Genomic DNA, 23,014 nt, shown 5'->3' with positions numbered 1-23,014 from the left:
CCAAAACCTGCCAAGACACATCCTCCAATCTTCTTGTTGGGTGCCTCTGACCTGCAGCTCTGCTGCCCAGGGAATCTGCACCCTAAACAGACCCAAACTCGTGCCTTTAACTCCTTGCGTCCTACCTCAGTCTCGTTGTCTTGTTCAGAGGTATTTCTTTGATGGATGATCCACAAAGGATATGAGAAATGCCTCCGACGAGTCCTCAATTTATAGCCTCAAGTATGGGCTCCAACGAATTTGACAAGAGGGATAAACTAACCCTAGCCGCCCTGCTCTCCTTGACATATTATCCCACGCATAACTTCAAAAACTCATATCTCAATTTCTAGACCTCTGATTTCGATGTTTTCCATTGCCCTGGGTTGCTCTAGAGGTCCTCTATCATCTCCATTGGTGAAACCATCAATAATCATCACAGTTTCACACACACATGCTTGGGTGCAAAGCCCCCAAGCTTGGGTTCTTAGCCCACAAGTCACTTTTGTGTGCCCATTCCTCCAAAACCTACTGGCCTAGTGTTTGGAGTACCTCCCAAGCTACAAATCTCAACACTTCGAGCATATTGGACTTCTATAGTTAGGATTTATCCGTCGAAGATTGGAGATTGGACATTAGAGTTTTGAGAAAAAAATCCTTGGCTCACCTTGTAGTCATTATTTCAAATGACATCACCATGGTCACTTGTACCCTAGAGTGTACATCTCACTGGTGGCCTACAAGGACTCATGTAGGTTGCTTGTAAGAGCTTAGGCCAACAGAGTATTGTTGGCATTCCCTTACCTCTCATATAAATAGAGGAATGAAATAGTCTTTCCACAACATATTAATTCACTCACTTGTATTCCTCTCTCTCTCTCTCCCCCAGGTCTTCACTTGTATTCTCTCTTTCTTGAGGCACTAGGGTTTCTTGGTCTCCTTGGAGTCTCTTCGAGCATATTGGACTTCTATAGTTAGGATATATCCCTCAAAGATTGGAGATTGGACATTAGGGTTTTGAGAAAAAAATACTTGGCTGGATTTGTGAAAAACAAGAGAAGTTGCCTCAGAGGTTGTGTTGAAGACATTCTAGCACTTGGATCTTCTTGGTTGGGCTAGGGTTTGATGATTTACCCTAGTTAGGGTTTTTTGTATAGTTGGAGTTTTGGTACTAGCTTTGAGAAAAGGCAATGTTATGTACTTCATCTTGAGGTTATATATGAAATTTTCTGCTGTCCCTATCTTGATTCATTTTCATATTCAAACTTCAGCAATATATGTTATTTGTGTTTTGCTATTTACAGTCATTTGCATCTTTTTGATTGGACATAAGTAAAAGGGCAAATTGTTAAATGATTTGACATCTAAGAAAGAATATAAGGAACTGAATTTACTACTGTTATACTGCTGTAACCACTGATGTTAAAGTGCATTTTCAGATCTAATTATCGGCTGATAAGTTGCCCTGGATGGAGCTAAAACTTATCTCTTTGTTTGGTTCTTTTATCCTTGAATTGCCGTGAAATTTGGGGCTGTTTTAAGTGAACTATTGTAATCATTCCATAGCTGCTTTATACACTAATTTAGAACAGCCCTAAAGACTGAAACTTCTCAGACTAAGATCCGAAAAAATGTATCAGAAATAAGGTGAAACTTCAGTTTTGCATTAATTGCCCAAGTGCATGAAATTTCCACAGCACACTTCCTATCTACTTTTGCTCTCGCCCACTACAGGTCACTCCCGTCAAATTGATGGGAGAACAATCTTCCAATCCATGATCCAATTATTTGTTCTATGAAATTATATATGCAGCATTTTGAAAAGGCATACAGATATTGTTTTCTAAAGATGTGAACAGATCCTCATCATTATAAAATATGCACTCTCCACATCTGGAAGAAAATAAACAAAAATGCCAGAAGAAAACAATAGAAATTTCCAGGAAAAGCCATACCAATAAGTGGAATGGCTGATACTAAAAATGGTTCTTGAGAAATCCACAGATTGTTCCAGGATTCCTGAAGAGCCTGCAAAAGAAACAACCCAAATGATAAAAGCAGAAATTCAGAAACTTACTATTCCACACTAGAGTCTTTTATATATCTGTTCTTGTATTTTTAGCATCCTGAACCTATTTTATTCAATTCCACCAATACCTTCAAAAATAAGACATTACTGTATCAGCAGTGTAGTGATGCAAGATTTACAAACTATCATGCTCAAACACCTCAGTAAAACAAGGAACAGACCTGTGCTCTGATAGATATCATTTCATAATTCTCAAGAATAGCATCAAACACTGTAGCAGAATTAGATATATCTATAATCAGTTCAACCTCCCGTGGATTCCTAAACCTGCATTATGCAAATGTTTGAAAATAAGTCTAAGGATACTTTTGAAACTCCAAAAATTAAAGAAACTGACTCCTTAAGAACCCAAACCCATCATATGACTAGAATAGAACCATAATGAAAGACTTTTTGAGAAGCACTTCCATCATTGAAAACTCACATAAGAAATGCTTCTCATATCAAGACAATTTGTACCAAATGAATCCAGACTATTTCAGCTCAAACATTGACATGAAATATGGTTTATAAAAAGATGTCGCTTGTCCAAGTTCATCACAATTTTAACAATAACCAGCAGTTGTATTGCACAAGAGGACCAAACACAGTTCTACACAACCACCAAACAGAGCCAAAGACGAATACTAAGAGAATGACTTATATATCACTGGATGTAAACTTTAAAAAAAAAGGAATCATTGCTTGCACCTAGAGCTCCTGACTATTTCCAGTAAAATTGCTTGGCAAAACATACATATGACCAACAACATAAAATAAATTATATTAGGAATTGGTACCCATTCTATTGATGGGTAGCCCTAAGAGAATTTTTTCCCCTGCAGCTTGCCAACCAGCAGCACTACTGTGATCCACAGATAGCCAGCCTCAGATGCCCCTTATCCATTTTCCAGCTGTTGCACTCTTTGAACTAGCCCACTCATCCAATGAAGGTATGTCATCTATTGTGAGGTATTCTAACCATTTTTGCATTCAAGTACTTTCATTTAATGTTTAAGGCATTATGGTATGAATCACGAACTGAAATTGGATTATAGACTGCTATTGGCCATGCACTTGTTTTGTTACTCCACCTTAGTGGTTATCATGTGTCTTGTTGCACACATTTTGTCAAAGTTCCAACGAAGTGCAAGTGCCAGATTTATTTTTTTCAAAGATCAGGTCATATACCATCGATTTACATGTCATTCTAAACCGATTCTGCAAATTATTTAATGTAAATGATCCTAGTAAGACCTTGGTATATGTAACAACCTAGGTAAGCCTATAATTTTGGTGACGAATTTCATCCTAGGAGGTTTGTTAACCTCACTGATTACTTGTGTTTCTAGACACAACTAATCAGAAGAGTTTTTTCCCTCCAGCTTAAACCCCAAAGCTAGGGTGAAATTTATTATCGGAATCTTAGGTGAGTCCTAGTGTTTTTAGTCGAGTCTGATGTAAAAGTGATTTGGGAATAATTTAAGCTAATTGGCTTAATTATTTTCTTATAAATCACTTGGTCTACTAGATCTTATTGTGTCGCAGATGGGTTGTGCCTTGAGGGTCTAAGCCAAATGTGTATCCCCCCTTTGAGGGTTGTAAATGTAAAATCATAATTAAATCTCCTCGTGTAAATTAATTAATTTTTCTAGCAAAATAAAATTAAATCATAAGCTAGAAAATTAATTAATAGAGTCAAAATTAAATTGTCTTAAGAAAAATAATTCTCCAAGTGGAAAAAGTCGTGGGTCCTAAATGAATCAATTTTTAAAGGTTCTCCACCAAGGGAATATTGTATATTTCAAGAAAATTTGGACCTTTGAACCTTGGTGGTTAAGTCAAAAACAAATATTTGAGGAAATTAGCTCAAAATAATTAATTTTGAGCTAATAAAAATGGAATTGAATGATAAATTCGAAAATTCCTCAAAAATAAAAAATCAAAAGCCAAGATTAAAAGATCTTGAAGTGTTTATCAACGGACAAGATTATTTTGACAAGGATCAAAGAAACTAGCCGTTATTTTTCCACTTGGAGGATAAATCTATAAATTAGAGAGTCATTTGAGTCTCTAGCATTTGATCTCTGGCAAAGAAATTGTTGCTGAAGCATTTGTGTAAACTATTGTCCCGCTGGGAACTATTTTTTCTATCATAGTAAAGACTTTGGGGTGCAACTCAAGGTGTCCATGTTCATTGATTTGTGATATGCACTGACTACGGGCCTTCCTATGTTGTGCTAATATATGATTATTTTGAAATAAATACATAGTGTTTGCAGGTATTTCAGTCATTGGTATCCAAGTTCACAAACTATGGGCAAAGATCATTTTCCTTGGATCCTGAATATTTATGTGGTTTCTGAAGCATTTTTAGCCATTTATCAATGAAAATAGCCATAAAAACATTTTTCTCAAAAAAATAAATTTTCAAAACCCTTGTTTATTTGTATATTTGTAAAATAATTTTGTAAATATAATTTGTAAATTATTTTTGCTAACTTGGGTTTTGGGGTTTTAAGAATTTTTGTATATATTTGGGGTTTGGGTGTTTTATTTTCATTTTTGCAGGTTGAATCAAAAGATCAAGTTGAAGTAGAGCTAGATCTAGGCCCTTGAGGGTAAGATCTAGTCTCTAGAAAATTTTGCAGGGCTACCCACTGAAGATTTTGCAGCAAAATTCAGATCTAGAGGAGAAAAAACATTATGAAGCAAGGGTTTCACTTTTCAAGCCTCCCGAGCCCCTATCTAGCCCCTAGAGGGCCAACGTCCTCCTTCTCTTCGCCAGCGTCATCCTTTTTTTTCCCTGTGTCGTCCTTTTCTGCCCTTTTAGGGCAAGTCGTAGCCTTCAGAGGCCTCAGCCTCCACTTCTAGGCCTAACGTTAGGGCTTTAAGGCCTTAGAAGGTCTAGCCATGGGCCCTAGGCCACACGGCTACCATCCCTTGACCTTAACAGCTACCCCTTGGGCTAGCCGTGGCCTTTTAGGCCCTAAATTAACCTAAAAAACCCAGCATCCAGCCTTTGGTGCCTCTCTCCCTCTAGCGTCGCCTCTTTTTGGCTTTTTCCTTCCTCTTTGACCCCTGATCTGCCTTTCTAGCCCCCAACGCTATCCCTATTAGGCCTAGCATTGGCCTTTCTTGGCCTCTTTTGCCCTAGTTTGCCCTAGTTCCATCTCTAAAAATTTTAAGACTGATTCTTTGGTGGTTTTGCAAGAGAAATTTGCTCAAAAACTCGTGTTTTCAGGTGCAAGATTGTTGGAGAAATTTTGGGCTGCTTGGGCAAGTTAATCTTCAAAGCCTTGGGCTTAGGGTTTGATCTCTAAACCCTCATTTTGCCTCTGTTTTATTACAGCAGTAATAACAGTGATAATTAGGCCCTAAAATCACATTTAAGTTGGTCAAAATAATTCAAAATTGCAAAATCTAAGTTTTCATAAATTTTGGCCACTTGGGCATCTTAGATCTAGCCCAGATCTAAAAACTTTGCTTGCGGGAATTTACTGCATAAATTACTGAATCAAGTCTGCAATTTTTCTGAATCGCACATCCAAAAAGGGTTCAAAATTTGATCTTTTCAGTTTTGGTGAATTTTTCCCTAATTTTGGGCATCTTGGGCATTGGTTTTAGCATCATTACCTTGTTGATCTGCTGATTTGTTTACTGCTGTTATAAAATATATTAGATCTGATCTAGCACTGAATACTGCATCTCAAAGTGGTTTAAAACTCATATTTCACTTTGGCAAGTCATTGAGCATTTTACTAATCATTGCTAGTCACTATTGGCTTGATATCTATTGAACCTAAGGTGTTTTCCTTGCTGTTGTTACAACTTTCCTGCTGCCTAACAATCACATATAACATCTTAAGAGGTCTGAAAATTATAAATCTACATTGGCTAGGCATTCGGAAATTTTCTACCTCATAAGTTTGGCAAATTTCATGGTTTAAAGTCATTTTCTTACTAATGTCCTAGAACTAATAATTGTTGAAGTGTTCTTGTTGATTTTGGAATCTAGCATTTGTTAACTTGGCACTTAACACACTCAAGACTCTCTAATCTCATTGATGGTCTAAGTTGTTTGAGCATTGAGATCTAATTGGCATCGTTGTGTTTGACATCTAATTGAGGCATTGTTAAGAAATCATTGGATAATTGCTCTAAGTTAAAATCATAATCTTAAGAGGCTTTAATATCTTGGTTGTCTATCTTAAGCACTTGGCATCTTAAGTTTCATTGGTTATCATTCTAAGTAAGCATCTCAACATTGGTCATTTGGCATTTTCTAAGCATCTTGTGGAATATTGTTGAATATTGGCACTTGTATCTTTAAGCACCTATCTTGTCTTAAGATTGTTATCTAATCATTGTTAAGTACTCTGGCTATAAGATAATTCACACTAAGTACTTAAATAACATAAACAATCTTAACTCAAGAAGTCTTCACTCAATCTATCTTGCATAAGCATCTTAGGACTTAGTTTGCATTAATTTACCTCCAAGCATAAGCTTGGTTGATAGACTCCTAGGGCAACCCTTTTCCAATTAGCTTGAGGGATTCAACTCTTCTTAGTGGTTAACACAGTGACCTTGTAGTCGTTAGAGTCACAAGCTTTGCAGCGCCAAAGGCACTAGGTGGGTGGAAAACAGGGGAGGTATCGTTAATCAGGCCACTTCCTGCTTCCCGTTGGCTTCCATTTCGTGGTCTACTCTAAAGACTGTTTCTCAAAACAGTTAAGAGAAAGGTTCAACTTAGACTAGGCATATAATTAAAAATAACCAAGATCATTGCATCACACATAGATCCTAGTAATTGCATATCATATAGGATAGTCTATCATATTAAGCAGTGGGTATCCATCTGGTTACTTGGTTTCAATTTATAATAAGCAAGAATTGTGACTCCATAAGGAACTGGTCTTATACTTGAAATCTAATCTAATCATTAATCTTGCTAGTATTTTACCAAGTAGCTAAGCCACTCATTCGCGTCTCCCAAGCAAGTTGGTTCCCAACTTGTTTTCCTTCATCTCATTTCCATAGGGACTACCCCCCATAGCTTGCTATTGGGAGACAGCTGGAATGGAGTGGGAGGGAATCAGAGTGACAGCCCCTGCCCTCGGCGGTTGTCGCAGTTCCTGTACAATCCGGGTGACAACATGTCCCTAGTCCAATGTGACCTTCCTTGGGGTCTTTCTTTCACTATCTAGGAGGAGCACAAATAGGAACCTTTGATAATTGTAGTGTTCCATGTTATTCATACCTAACACTTATCATCATTCCCTGATGTCCGTCATACCATCTTTTGATCGGTTGTTGTTAATTGCTTGTAATGGTTCCCTCTTGGCCATGTCCTATGCAAAGAAGGGGTTGAATATACCCAAGTTGATGCAATTGTAAGAAATGAGAAAGCATAAGCCAAATGTCAAAATGCAAAAGAATGGTAAGGGATGTAAAGCAATCAAAAGCCAATTATAGCTTGAGCTCTACCCCCTCTTATTTAAACAAAGAATCAATGCAGCATGCAAGTTGAACATGACAAAGGAGAAGATCTGAAATTGTACATGGCTTCAAAGAAATAGCAATGTTGAAAGTTATTGTAATTGGGTCATTGTCCCTAGTACGAGAACCCAAGAGTTTTATTTTATCTTTTATTATTATGGGTGGTAGGGTGGTGCTAGGAAAGGAAGTTGTAGCTTCCTTCAGGAGGTTGTCGCCTTCTTCCAATGGGAGCTAGTAAATCTGGGGCTGTAGCCCTTCCAGTTTTCGCTGGTAAACAAGAAGTTGTAGCTTCCCTCAAATATAATTAAATTATTTATATACATATATCTTGTGTTCCTTTGATGTGATGTTATTGGTTAATGCTTTTGATATCAAATTGTAAGAAAAAGTGAAATACGAATTCACCCCCCCCTCTCAATATTTCCAATAGTTGACAACAATCTCTACATCAAGATTGAAAAGGACACCTAATTAATTACACTTGTATATGTGGATGATCTCATTTTTGAAAGCAATAACGATGATACTCATGGATTTTCTCAAGAAATATCAAAGGAATTTGAAATGTCCATGATTGGAGAATTATCTTTCTTCCTTAGACTATAGGTTTCTCAAACCAACGAAGGAATGTTCATTGGTCAAACCAAATACCTCAAGGAGATGCTCAAGCGATTCAAAATGAAAGAATGTGCACCAGTGAATACCCCTATATGATTACCGGATGCAAGTTAAGCAAGGATGATGAATCTCCTGTAGTCAATTCAACACTTCACAAATTTATGATTGGGAGTCTACTATATTTGACAGTTTTAAGACCAGACATTATCCAGGCAATTGGAATGGTTGCAAGATTTCAATCAGCAACAAAGGAATCAAATATGTAAGCGGTAAAAAGGATATTTCGATACTTGAAGAGCACACTCAATTTTGGGCTTTGGTATACCAAGAATACAGATTCACATTAACAGCATACACAGATGTTCACTGGGCAGGTAGCATTGATGACAAAAAAATCACCTGCGAGAGTGCACTTTTCGTGAAGATTGCCTCTTGGTCAAGTAGAAAGCAGTCATCAATTTCTCTTTCTATAGCTGAAGTCGAATACATAGCAGCAACAGACTATTGTACCCAAGTTCTTTGAATGAAACAAACTTTACAGGACATCAAAATGGAACATGATCAACCCATTGTTATTTTCTATGACAACACTAGTGCAGTCAATATCTCAAAAAAACCTGTCATTCACTCAAAAAAAACATATTCCAATCAAGTATCATTACCTCAAAGAACAAGTCGCCAAGTAGAATGTCAAGATGGACTATATTGGCACCAAAGAACAAATTGTTGACATCTTTACCAAACCTCTGCCCAGAGAAACTTTTGAATACCTTAGGCAAAAACTAGGAGTGATCTCTCCTTTATCTCAGTAAAGGAAGCAGAAACTTAGAGGGAGCAACCTTCGTTATTGATGTCAAAGGGGGAAGCAATGCAGGCAAGGGGAGCAACTAACAAGAAGTATGAAGAGAATGCAGGCAGGGGGAGTAGTCGTTGAAAGAAGTAGGCCCCATTTACAAGAGAATGCAGACAAGGGGAGAAGTTATTGGAAGAAGAAAATATCAAAGTACAACCATTAATAACAAAGGGGGAGATTGTTGAAAGTGGTTGTTATTGATGTCAAAGGTTATCCAAATGAAAGAGGAAATTACATAGTCAAATAGCATATTCCAAGACATTTCCAATGGTATATGGAACTCCCTCTAATTTCGTAGGAATGAGAAGATATGAAATATTTTGTCAAGATGACCCAACCAAAGTACAAGCAGGCCCCATTTGGATACTCTATCTTTGAAGGCATTTTTAATCCAATTACCTAGCTCAAATGGGAGCATAGGATATATGCTTGAAAAGAATATTCCAAGACTTTTCCATTAATATATGGCACGCCTTCTAACTCCTCACAGTTGAGGAGAAACGAATTTTTTAATATTCACTATACATACTGGCAATTGCACCAGTCGACCCAGCTAGTGGACAAGTTGACCCTGTTTATTTCTGGTAGCATCGGATGTGCTCTAAGTCTCAAATTTTGCAGGGAGGCTTAGCCACATGTATTCTTCAATACCCAAAAATCGTTTTGGGAAATTCCACCCGGAGACAGTTTTCTTAAAACAATTAATTATTTTTAATGGGACCCTAAGTCTAAACTTAGGAAATTAAAATAATTAATGAGTATTAATCTAAACTGTGGGTGAAACTTCTAGAAGATGGTGGAGATCAAGTCAATATGAACCTTGCCATTGATTATGATCTAATCTGGGCCGTTGATTGATTAACGAGAGGATTATAAGAGAAGGCTTGATGGGCATTTGGAGAACACACCAGAGACAGATACTCAGTTACCCGAGTAAGATCGATTTTCTCACTAGTTGAAGTTCAGCAAGAGAAAATCAAATCAGAGGGAGAGTTGCAAGTGAAAAAGGAAGAGAGGGCATCAGTGTCTTTCAAGAGTGCAAGACAGCAAGTCACAGAGTAGGAAGAGAGCGAAGATGCATGTTGACGCAGAAAAAGGCAGCGCAGAGGCAGGTTGACGTTGGGATTGTGTGGGCAACTAGACGTTGGGCCAGCATGGGGAAATTGACGCAGAGGGACGCAGAAGGATTCAGAGGGAAGAGGAGTACTTCACCTAGATCAGAGATTTGTCAGGAAGCGTCTGTAAATTTTCTCACTTTTGTTTTGCTGGTTGTAACTTGTACATGAGATTTTGTTGAAGAATAATAAAGAAACCCTCATCTGCTGCACCAGTTTTCCCACATTGGGTTTTTCCGGGGACGATTGTCCAAAAATAACTGTGTCATTGTGATTGTATTTGTGCCAGTATTTTTCTTTGCATTTACTTTCTACAATATTTTAATTGTGAAGGTTGTAGTAGAATATATTTCGATATTTGTCGTAAGAACACTGTGAATAACTTATTTCTAAGATAATAAGTAGAAGAAATAATATTAATCACTGCAGTTGGATTTCTATTTAGAAATTTTCACATTGTATCAGAGGTGAGGTAAAGCAGAAGAAAGGACGTGGAAGACCCAATGTTAAAGGAAGAAAGGAATTCGAAATTCCTGCAGGGTTAGTAATTCAAATCTCCAAGGGGTTTGTGCAGTTCAAGCTAGGAGGATTAGATTTTTGTGGTAAAACTCTCTCTGAGTGAGTCGACGGAGAGGTAAGTTTTCCTGATCAAAATCTGTCAGCTACAGAAAGAACAGCGCAGTAGAAGATTCAGCGAGAAAGGTTTTTTTCCTGCAGCAATATCTAGGGTAGGATAGCATCAGAAATCGGCACAAGAACTCAAAGTGTCTCAGAGTTGTCTACCAGATTAGAAGAAGAATTTGCATGCCTAGCAAATTCAACGTCAACAAATGTTTGGTACATTAATAGCAGGGCTTCAGCTCATATGACTGGAGTATGAGAACATTTCTCGAGCTATCAAGAAAAGCAAATGGACTTCTAGATTACTATGGGAAACAGAATGAAATGTACTCCAGTAGGGAGAGGCACCATAGCATTTCAGACAGAAGTAGGGACCAACATCTGAGCCACCAATGTTTTGCATGTGCCAGGATTAGGAATGAACTTAATTTCAGTGTCCCAGTTACAGGACAAGGGATACGATGTATACTTCATAAGAAAGAAATTATACGTCAAGCATCCAAGCTGGAAGAAGAAAAGACAAATTGGGATTCGAAGCAACAAATTGTATAGGTTTCAACTTGAGTCACCAATGGCACTGATAGGCAACAACTATAAGGGTGAAAAAGAACGAAATGAATTATGGCACAGGAGAATGGGACACTTACACCATGGAGCATTGAGGATGCTCAGAGAGACTTTTACAGGAGTATCGGCCCTTAGTAGTGAGCATGACGAATTATGCCGAAGATGCGTGTTAGGGAAGTACGCTAAAGCAGTTTTTTCCAGAAGTAACAATAGAGCAAAATGTGTATTGAGATTGATACACTCAGATATCTGTGGTCCAATGTCCACAAGAGCTCTTAGTGGTGGCGAATACTTTGTCACTTTTATTGATGATCACTCTAGAAAAACCTGGATCTATTTCTTAAAGACCAAGGATGAGGTCTTTAATTGATTTAGAGACTTTAAGGCTCTGGTTAAAAATATGACAGGGAAAACGATAAAGGTATTGCGTTCAGATAATGGTGGAGAATATATGGACAGAGACTTCACAGATTTCTGCGCAAAGGAGGGCATAGAAAGAGAGTGAACAGCTGCATATAATCCGAAGCAGAATGGAGTAGCAGAACAGAAAAATAGAACTATTGTAGGGGCATCCAAAGCTATGTTGTATGATCAGGAACTACCTAAGTATTTATGGGCAAAAGCTTGCAACACAGTGGTGTATATCCAGAATAGAACTCGTCATAGAGCATTGGGGAAGAAAACACCTGAAGGGGTCTTCACAAGGAAGAAGCCGGAAGTCAGTCATCTCAGGATATTTGGAAGCGTGGCATATTGTCACATTCCAGACAAGAAGAGCAGTAAACTGGATCAGAGTGCAAAAAAGGGGTATCTCGTAGGATACAGCGAGACCTCAAAGGCATACAGAATCTATATTCCTAGCAGCAGGAAGATTGTAGTGATACAGGATGCAAAGTTCATGGAGGATAGAGCTTTCAGAAAATCTCGTTAGATGCCTGCAGAAGATCAGTCACGAGATGTTCCACTAGTCCAGAAGCAGCAGGGGCAGCAAGGAGGATAGGCAAGAAGACAGACACCTGGATTGAGTACAGCGACCGGTACCAATATCTCCTCAAAAAGAGGAAATCCAGATAGTTCTCAGCAGATGGAACAACAGGATCGGGAGGAGGAGTTGATTGAGCCTCCCACCACCAGTGGTAGAACCAATAGAGAAGTATGGCAGACACTGAGGGACACAGAGGAGTTTGTTGGAGCTCCTAGAACTAAGAAAAGGTAGCGTAGACAACCTGACAGATATCAGACACTAGTAATTCGGGCTGAAGAACCCTCTAGCTTTCAGAAAGTTGTTCAACACCAAGTATGGGTGGATGCCATGGTAGAAGAGTACAACTCTATCATGACGAATGATGTTTGGGAAGTAGTACCTAGACCAGAAGATAGATCAGTTGTAGGATCAAGATGGATCTACAAGATCAAGTATGACGCAGATGGCAGTATAGAGAAGTACAAGGCTAGGTTTGTGGCAAAGGGGCACGCTTAGAAAGAAGGAATAGACTATGAAGAAACCTTCGCGTCAGTTGCTCGATACACCTCTATCAGATCCGTTATATCCCTAGCAGCCCAAATGGGATGAGAGATTCACCAGATGGATATCATGACAGCATTCTTGAATGGGGTGATAGAAGAGGAGGTGTATATAGAACAGCGCGAAGGCTTCGAAACTCATGAAAAGAGAACTCATGTTAGTAGATTAAAGAAAGCCCTGTATGGGCTCAAGCAAGCACCCAAAGCATGGTATGGTTGGATTGATAGTTACTTGCAGCAATTGGGATTTGTCAAAAGTGATGCTGATCCCAATCTCTACTTCTTAATGATAGAGGATGAGCCACTTATTCTAGTATTATATGTGGATGACTTGTTTTCATCAAGGTCATCTAGGCTCATACAAGACTGCAAGAAGAATCTTGAAGTTGAATTCAACATGAAGGACATGAGGTTGATGCATTATTTTTTAGGATTGGAAGTTTGGCAGAAGAATGGGGAGATTTTCCTTGGGCAAAGAAGATATGCTACAGAGATTCTGAGGAGATTTAGAATGTTGGATTGTTGACCCATGGCTACTCCCATGATCACCAACTGAAGAAAATAGATGCATCAAGAGACAAGGAAGTGATCAACACTAGGCCAGACATTTGCTTTGCTGTCAACACTCTTAGTTAGTTCATGGTGGAACCAAAAAAGGTGCACTATGCGGCAGCTAGACACATTCTCAGGTATGTGTGTGGAACAGTCGGATATGTGTTGAAATACTCACGAGGGGAGGATGTCAGATTGAATGGATTCACAGATGCAGATTGGGTTGGTAGTTCAGTAGACCGAAACAGTACCTCGAGGTATTGCTTCAGTGCTGGATCAGGGATGAAATCTTGGTGCAACAAGAAGCAGAAGTCGGTAGCTCTGAGCTCAGCAGAAGCAGAATATATGGCAACCAGCACAGCGACGTGCGAAGCTATATGGCTTAGAAAACTACTTGTGAGCTTGTTTAGAAAAAGGATGGAAGCGACTAGGGTTTACTGTGATAATCAGAGTTGTATCAAACTCTCTGAGAATCCAGTATTTCATGATCGGTCGAAACACATTGATATCAGATGTCACTTTATCAGAGACTGTGTTTAGCGTGGGGAAATACAACTACACTCTGTCCCCACAAAAGATCAAATAGCAGACATACTCACAAAGGCTCTAGGAAGAGCTAACTTCATTCAGTTCAGAGAGCAGATGGGTATGGTAGAGAATCTGTTTCAGTAGCAGAAACAGGTGATTTCTCAGTTACAATGGCAGAGGGAGTTGCAGTATGGATGTAGTGTTGACAATGGCAGGGTCAGTAGCAGTACAGATGCAGCATTTGTGCAGCGGTTGGTGGACAACATGTCAGACATCAGCAATGCAGAGGGAGATGTTACAAAACAGAGTAATGCTTCAGCAGGTTGCATTACTAGAGCATATTCCTCGCTAAGAGGGAGTGTTGATTTCTAGTAGCATCGGATGTCCTCTAAGTCTAAAATTTTTGCAGGGAGGCTTAGACACATGTATTCTCCAATACCAAGAAATCGTTTTGGGAAATTCCACCCGGAGACAGTTTTATTAAAATAATTAATTATTTTTAATGGGACCCTAAGTCTAAACTTAGGAAATTAAAATAATTAATGGGTATTAATCTAAACTATGGATGAAACTTCTAGAAGAAGGAGAAGATCAAGTCAATATGATCCTTGCCATTGATTAGGATCTAATCTGGGTCATTGATTGATCAATGAGAGGATTATAAGTGAAGGCTTCATGGGCACTTGGAGAACACACCAAAGGCAGATACTAAGTTCCCCGAGTAAGATCGATTTTCCCACTGGTCGAAGTTTGGTAAGAGAAAATCGAATCAGAGCGAGAGTTGGAGGTGAGAAAGGATAAGAAGGCATCAGCATCTTTCGAGAGTGCAAGATTGCAAGATGCAGAGCAAGGAGAGACAACGAAGAAGTAGGTTGACACAGAAAGAGGCAGCGCAGAGGCAGGTTGACACTGGTATTGCGTGGATAGCTAGACGTTGGGCCAGCGTGGGGAAATTGACGCAGAGGGACGCAGAAGGATTCAAAGGGAAGAGGAGTACTTCACCTGGATCAAAGATTTGTCAAGAAGCGTCTATAAATTTTCTCACTTCTGTTTTGCTTGTTGTAACTTGTACATGAGATTTTGCTGAAGAATAATAAAGAAACCCTCATCTGCTGCATCCGTTTTCCCACATTGGGTTTTTCGGGGGACGATTGTCCAAAAATAACTGTCTCATTGTGATTGTGATTGTGTTTGTGCCAATATTTTTCTTTGCATCTATTTTCTGCAATATTTTAATTGTGAAGACTGCAGTAGAATGTATTTCGCTATTTGTCGTAAGAACACTGTGAATAACTTATTTCTGAGATAATAAGTAGAAGAAATAATATTAATCACTGCGGTTGGATTTCTATTTAGAAATTTTCACAGACCCTAACCCAAGGTCCAAACACATTATAAATAGGCATGAGAAGAAGCATTTCTAACCACTCGACTCAAGCTTTCAGTTTTGTGTTTAGGAGAGTGAAGGAGCAAGTCTAATGTTCATACCTCATGAACCAAGAAGAAGTGAAGTGAAGCCAAGTTGAAGCGGCTTTCTATGGAAAGGTTTTGGCTTTTTATGGAAAGGTTTTGGCACATCTTTTAAAGGCTTTTTGGTATTGTCCTTGGGAAGGGATTTTGGTTTTTTTGAGGTTTGTTTTTTAGGGTCAAGTACATGTGTCTTTGGAGGCCAAGTACGCTGAGTTCTAGTGAGGAGAAAGCTAAGCTTCGGGTCCATCTTCAGGCCTGAATTTTGTCACTGTAGAGGTCGCGTTTCAAGCCTATCTTAAGATTGAGTTGCAGTTTTGATTTGTCGGTCGAGTTCTATCCCTGTGAAAGCCAAGTTTCAAGGTTGAGTATTGTTGTTTGAAGGTTGGGTTTCAAGAGACAAATTCTATTGTTTGAAGGTCGAGTTTCAGGGTTGAGTTATGCCATTTGAAGATCTACTTCAGGCCTAGTTTGAAGGCCAAGTCCTGGTGTCTTGAAGGCCAAGTCCTGGCGTCATGAAGGCCAAGTTCAGGCCTGATTTGAAGTCCAAGTTCATGTTATTTTTTGTAGCATCGGATGTGTTCTAGCTTTGAAATTTGGGGGAGAGGTTGGAATACAAAAGATCTCCAAAACCGAGAAATCGTTTTTGGAAATTCCACCTAGAAGTGTCTCAATTAGATTATTAACCGATTTTTAAATATTTCCTAAGTCTAAAATTAGGGAATATGGTTAATTAATTAGTATTAATTGAGATAAAGTGAGAATACTCTAAAAACTCACACAGATCGATCCAAAGATGATCCCAGCCATTGATTAAGTGTTAATCTTGGTCATTGGTGCTCCAATAGTGGATTATAAGAGGAAGTCGATGTGGTGATGGAGAGATCATCCAGTGCAAATACTCAGTTGCCCAGGCAATTCGATTTTCTCAGAAGCAGTAGCTCAGCAGAGAAGATAGAACCAGAGTGTGAGTAGAAGGTGGAAGTGGAGGGCAATAGCATTCCGAGAGGAAGATTTCCAGTTCCCGAAAAAGGCAAAGGAAGGAAGGTCGAAATCTCCAGAGGACCAGCGTAAGCTCTGCGCAGAGGGTGACATAGGGAGATCAGTGCAGAGGTTGGGGGAGTGATTTCGGAGGCAAAAAATAGTTGTGGGGTGAGAGAAAATTCTCACGATATTTTTTGCCAGTATTTTCTTCAAATTAGATTGCCAGCTGGGCATCTAAATTATTGTACTCAGAATTGCTGCTAAATATTAATAATAAAACCCTCATCTGCTGCACTGGTTTTCCCAAGTTGGGTTTTTCCGGGGACAAATGTCCAAAAATAACTGTGTCAAAATTATTGTGCTAGAATATCTCAGTTTCCAGTATTTTATTTTCCACAATATTTTTATGGTGAAAATTGCTGTGGTGATTTTATTCGTTATTTGTTGTAGCAAATACACTGCATAATTAATTTTTGAGTTAGAAGAATAATTTCCGAAAGCTGCAATAGATAAAATTTCACATGGTATCAGAGCTTCATTGATCAGTTGGAGAGCTCAAAAGGGGAAAGAAGGAATTTTGCTGCTCAGTGTGGGCAGCAGGTCGAAATTCTCAAGGAGCACTGTAGTTTTTTTTTCAAAAGGCCGAATTACTTGAGGAAGACCGTTTTTTCTAAGAGAGGAGCAGAAAAATACAATTTTTCCTGAACAAGTGATTCTAGAGGCAGAGGGAGCAGCTCAGATTTTCTTATTGAGCATATCTCTAGCTAGATGTAGAGGGTTTTTGCAGCAGTTCGCTAAAGCAGAGCCAGCATCAGGGTGGAAAAGAGGAATACCACACTAAATTCTTCAAGTATAGCCATGGACAGAAGTAACATTCAAGAGACTTTAGATTTGTCTTCCATATTGGAGGACGAATTTGCTTTCTTAGCAAGATCAGCTTCACAGGGAGTCTAGTATATAGGCAGTGGAGCATCAGCTCAAATGACAAGGGTTAGACAATATTTCTCTAGCTACAAAGAGGAGCAGATGGACTTCCAGATTACTATGGGAAACAAAACGAAATGTACTCCAATAGGGAGAGGTACCATAAATTTTCAAGGGGGGTCACGAGAAAGCAACAGCGCTACAGATGTATTGCATGTTCCAGGGTTGGGTATGAACCTGATTTCAGTATCCCAGTTACAGGATAAGGGGTATGATATTCACTTCGTAGGGAAGAAAGTGTATGTCAAACACCCGAGCTGGAAAAAGGTAAGACAGATTGGAGTTTGAAGTAACAGATTGTACCAGTTACAAATCGATTCTCCAATGGCACTAATAGGCAGTGACAGTAGCAGTGGGAAGGAGCTGAATGAGTTATGGCACAGGAGAATGGGACATCTACACCATGGAGCACTTAGGATGCTCAAAGAAATGGTAATAAGGGTTCCAAAACTTGGCACAGAGCATGATGATGTGTGTAGAGGATGCGTACTTGGGAAGTATGCTAAGCCAACATTTCCAAGAAGTGACAGCAAAGTTGATGACGTGTTAGGACTTATACACACAGATATTTGCAACCCGATGTCCACTAGAGCTCTAAGCGGTGCCAAATATTTTATCCACTTTATTGTTGATCATTCCAGGAAAACTTGGATCTACTTCTTGAAGACCAAGGGTGAAGTCTTCGATCATTTCAGAGAGTTTAAAGCTCTTGTGGAGAATGCGACATGGAAGAAGATCAAGGTGTTTCGCTCAGATAATGGTGGAGAATACATTGATAAAGACTTCACAGATTTTTGTGCGCAGAGAATGGATAGCTCCATATAATCCACAGTAGAATGGTGTAGCGGAGCGGAAAAACAGAACCATTGTTTGAGCTGCAAAGGCTATGTTATATGACCAAGATCTATCCAGATTTCTATGGGCATAAGCATGTAACACAACAGTGTATATTCAGAACTGGACTCCTCATAGAGGATTGGGGAAGAAAACGCCAGAAGGAGTCTTCACAGGAAAGAAGCCAGAAGTTAGCCACTTCAAATTTTTTGGCAGCATTGCTTATTCTCACATGCCAAATGATAAACAGACCAAACTGGATCAGACTGCAGAGAAGGGGTTCTTCGTTGGGTACTGCGAAACCTTAAAGGCATTCAGAATCTACATTCCAAACAATAGGAAGATAGTAGTAAACTGAGACATTAAGTTCATGGAGGACCGAGCTTTCAGGAGATCTCGTGAGATACTTGCAAGTGATCAGAATCAGTCAGCAGAAACTCCTTTGGTCCAACAGCAAGGGCAGTCAATGGGACAGGAAGGAGTACAATCACAAGGGTCAAGTACTGTGACCAGCACCAATATTTCCTCAAGTGCAGGAAATCCAGGGAGTTCTCAACAGATGGAACAGCAGTGGCAGGATGATGACCTAGCAAAACCTCCCACGACTAGTGGTCGAACCAGCAGAAGTATTCTTCAGACACTAAGAGATGCAGAGGAGTTTGTTAGAACTCCTAGGACGAGCAAGAGACAACGCAGACAAACTGACAGGTACCAAGCACTGGTGGCTCAGGTTGCAGAACCTTCCATCTTTCAGGAGACCACACAGCATCAAGTGAGGGCAGATGCCATGGTAGAAGAGTATAGCTCTATCATGAAGAATGATGTTTGGGAGGTAGTGCCAAGGCCGGAAGACAGATCAATTGTAGGTTCGAGATGGATCTATAAGATCAAATATGCGGCAGACGGCAGTGTGGAAAAGTACAAGGCTAGGTTCGTGGCAAAGGGGTATGCACAAAAAGAAGGGATAAATTATGAGGATACCTTTGCCCCAGTTTCCAGATACACTTCTATCTGGTCAGTTATATCTCTAGCAGCTCAGATGGGATGGCAAATTCACCAAATGGACGTCAAGACAACCTTCTTGAACGAGGTGATAGAGGAAGAAGTGTACATAGAACAGCCAGAGGGCTTTGAGACTCATGAGAGGCACACGCATGTGTTCAGATTGAAGAAAGCTCTATATGGAATCAAGTAGGCTCCCAGGGCACAGTATGATAGAATTAACACTTGCAGCAGATGGGATTCGTCAAGAGTGACGCAGATCCCAACCTTTACTATTTGATGGTAGATGGTGAGCCACTCATTCTAGTTTTGTATGTGGATGATCTCTTTTTGACAAGATCGTCAAGGCTCATAGAGGACTGTAAGAGGAACCTAGCAGCAGAATTTGACATGAAGGATTTGGGGTTGATGCACTATTTCCTAGGATTGGAAGTGTGACAGAATGATGGAGAGATGTTCCTCGGGCAAGGAAGATAAGCTACAAATATTCTGAAGAGGTTCAGAATGCAGGATTGCAGACCCATGTCTACACCCATGATTACCAACTGGAAGAAGATAAATGCATCAGATGACAAGGATGTCGATCCCACCTGGTATAGACATCTCATTGGGTCTCTCATGTATTTGATTAACACTAGGCCAAATATTTGCTTCGTAGTCAATACCCTTAGTCAGTTCATGGTAGAACCAAAGAGGGTACATTGTGTGAAAATTTGATTACCCGAATCACCGCTGCAGCAACTAATTAAGTTCCTTCTATTTGTTAATTACTGAACAAATTATTTAATGTTTCCTACAATAAACACCGAAACTAATACAGTGCAGTCTTCACCAATTAAATTATATGCAAAAACAAGAAACTAAGCAAGAAAAAATACACAACACATTACACTATTGTTTTTGGACAAAAGTCCCTGGAAAAACCCAATGCGAAAAAACCAGTGCAGTAGTTGAGGGTTTTATTATTAAGCAGTAGTTTTTTTAATACAATCTCCAGATGCCTTGTTGGCTATCCAGTACAGAGAATATCACTGACAGGAGAATAGTGAGAAGTACCTCACACTATCACAGGCGATCCTGGCTGATCCAACTGCAAAAATGGCTTGCCCCTTGCTGCCTCTGCGTCACAGTGTCTAGGGACAATGTAACTCCCTCAGTTGATCAATTTGCCTCCCACGAACTTTGAATTCCACCTCCAGGTCTCACGCCCCGACTTCCGACTTCAGAAATTGATTCCTCCAGCAAAAATACAGACCTCCACAAGGCTCTGCACTGTCTCTGTGTCAGCCTACGCTGGCAAGCTTAGCCTCTGCATTGCCTCTCCCGGATCTCTCTCTGCCTCCTCTGTTGAGTATTCCCAGATCAGGGGAAATCTCCAACTGGAACTATCACTGCCCCTCACTGCAAAAGATCACTTTGAATTCTATTCTCGAGAACTGTTATGCTTCAGAAATTCGATCTTCTGATCTCCACTCATGTGTCTTCCAAATGCCCCTCAAGTCCCCTCTTATAATCCTTCTGTTGAGAACCAACCGCCCAGATTAAATCCTAATCAATGGCTCAGATCATTTTGGCTTAATCCCCATCTTCTTCTAGAAGTTTCACCCACAGTTAGATTAATACCCTTTAATTATATTAATTTACTAAGTTTAGACTTAGGCACCTGTTGACCACTGGAGTGGCACCTGATAATTATATGAAGACTCCATGACCAGGGATGATCCAGAGGACACTTGTACCATCAGATATCATCAGTCAACAAAGTTTTTTAACTCTACTTCTATCTTCTCATCATCTTTCTTGTACCCAGATTCCACACCCTACGGGGAATTGTAATAAGTGATACTAATAATGATGAGTTTTGAGTTTGTAACAGGCCTAGGATGTTGAGACTCGATCAGCAAATGAGTACACCTTGTGATGTTTTTTTATCTAGTTAATTATCCTTTCTTTTTCAGAAGCAAATAATTTTCTAGGTTTTTTCATTCACTTTTTACCCCAAAGTCAGGGTAACGATTTGAAGGTTGGGCCCCTAAAACATCTTAGTGTTTAGAGTCGATGTATATTACCATACTAGATCACACAAAAAATTTCATGGAATTTGGTTAGGTCTAAGTAGTTATTTTTAATTTTTTTAGATTTTCCGCACTGCGGTAATTGCTAATAAAATTATACTTGTAATGTAATAAGTGATGTCTAGAGAAGTTGTATGGGGTATGAGTAATGAAATTTGCACCTCTCACCCTCAACTTTCTACTATGACACACTTTGATGGGTTGAAAATGTGTTTTGAGCCCTCAAATCCCACTTTTCCTAAGTTTAGTGGGAAATCTGGCAATTAATTAAGCCAAAAATTAAATAAATGGAGAAAAATAAATATCCACGCATGCTAAATGTTGTGGAAATGAGTTGGAAAATTATGGGGGAGTTAAAGTGAAGTCCCAAGGTGATGTGGACTCCTAAAATCAAAGAAATGACTTGTGCTCAAATAAAATCGAATTTCTGGCATTAAAGGAGAAAGTTGCTTACTTGGAAATTCGAATTTGTAAAGTTAATGCACATTTGGGAGGATTTGGGAGAATATTTGGTAGAGATTTTTGTGGGAAATTGTCCCACACGGGTTACCACCCATATACAATTGTCATTCTATCATAAAATTCGAATTTGTCACATAAGGGAAGAAGAAAATGATGTCCACTTCCTAGAATTCGATTTTTACATTGGCCATTGGAGCTCCATTCAACAAATTCGAATTTCTCTTTGGGATTGTCACCTCATGCCACTTGTTTAATCACTTCTACATTGGGATTGGCTCCAATGCCATTTGTCATTGTCATTCTTCATTGGGATTTGCTCCCAACTCTCTATATAATAGAGCCATCGGCTCTCATATTGTATCATGTAATAAGCTATTGGGCTTGAGGAAACTCTGCCATTTTGTACTTGCATACTTTCTTAATACAATCAAAACTTTGGGGATATCTAGCTGGTGTTATCTTGGCGTTATGAGGTGATGTCTTTTCATACTATTTCTATTGTGTTTAATTTCTTTCGCATGTTGAATTAATATTAGTTTATGCTTGCTATCTTATTTGGATTGATGTATGCAAGTTGTCTTGCACATATCATTGATGTAGAGTAGTATTTTAAGGATAGCCTTGCCAATTCATTTTAGGAGGAATGTTTAGTTTATCTTATTCATTATATTGCTCTAATCTTGTACAAACTAATACATGTTCAAGTGTGTGGGAAAGATTTTTTGTATTGTATGCAGGAATCCATCTGGAAGTGGGAGAAATCTCAATTATATCAACTCACTCCTAGAATCACAGTGATCCAAGACTCTGCCATTTTTTCACTTCAAGTTTTCATCCAACGAAGAGCAAAAGAGAGTTTTCTTAATCTATAGCTACTTGATCATCCATTTAAAATTCAAAATACTTCTTTGATTTTATTTCTTTCAAAGTTATTTCTCCTATTCAAGAGTCATTTATAAAGCTAGGCAAGTATGGGGGTTCACTCCCATTACTTGAGCTAGTACTTTATAAATTAAATTATAAGTTTAGTTTTGGTTTCTTTTTCCTAATTTTACACTGACAATTGGTATTTTTTTTTTTGTGTTTTGCCGCCTATAGGCTTGAGCATTGGGCAGCAAAGAGCTTGAGGAGAAGCTTTGGAAAACTACTCACTCGTGTGTATGCAGGACCCCCTCATGCTATCCAAAGACTAATTTCTAAGGAAGCCATAAGCACTCAGAAGAGAGTTGCAAACTCATCAAGGCCGTGGGCCTTTTGAGCCTTGTGAATCTCTTTTGGG

At 39.2% G+C, this 23,014-nt stretch overlaps 1 protein-coding gene across 20 annotated transcripts in view; it reads right to left on the bottom strand.

Annotated features, from left to right (window-relative positions):
* LOC149258140 (uncharacterized) overlaps positions 1–23,014 on the bottom strand; it is a 393,208-nt gene that overhangs the window by 281,281 nt on the left and 88,913 nt on the right. For all 20 annotated transcript variants that reach the window (XM_089414762.1, XM_089414748.1, XM_089414744.1 and 17 more), the window contains 2 exons: positions 2,230–2,335; positions 1,935–2,007 (listed from right to left, as the gene is read on the bottom strand). In XM_089414762.1, the coding sequence (XP_089270888.1) occupies positions 1,935–2,007; positions 2,230–2,335 (179 nt within the window). The remainder of the gene's footprint in view (positions 1–1,934; positions 2,008–2,229; positions 2,336–23,014) is intronic.

This window comes from Pinus tabuliformis, chromosome 6 (assembly GCF_031772625.1).
Source record: "Pinus tabuliformis cultivar Carrire ecotype Pingquan chromosome 6, CPIR1, whole genome shotgun sequence".
NCBI classification, from domain to species: Eukaryota; Viridiplantae; Streptophyta; class Pinopsida; order Pinales; family Pinaceae; genus Pinus; species Pinus tabuliformis.
This window is presented reverse-complemented; position numbering and strand designations above follow the sequence as displayed.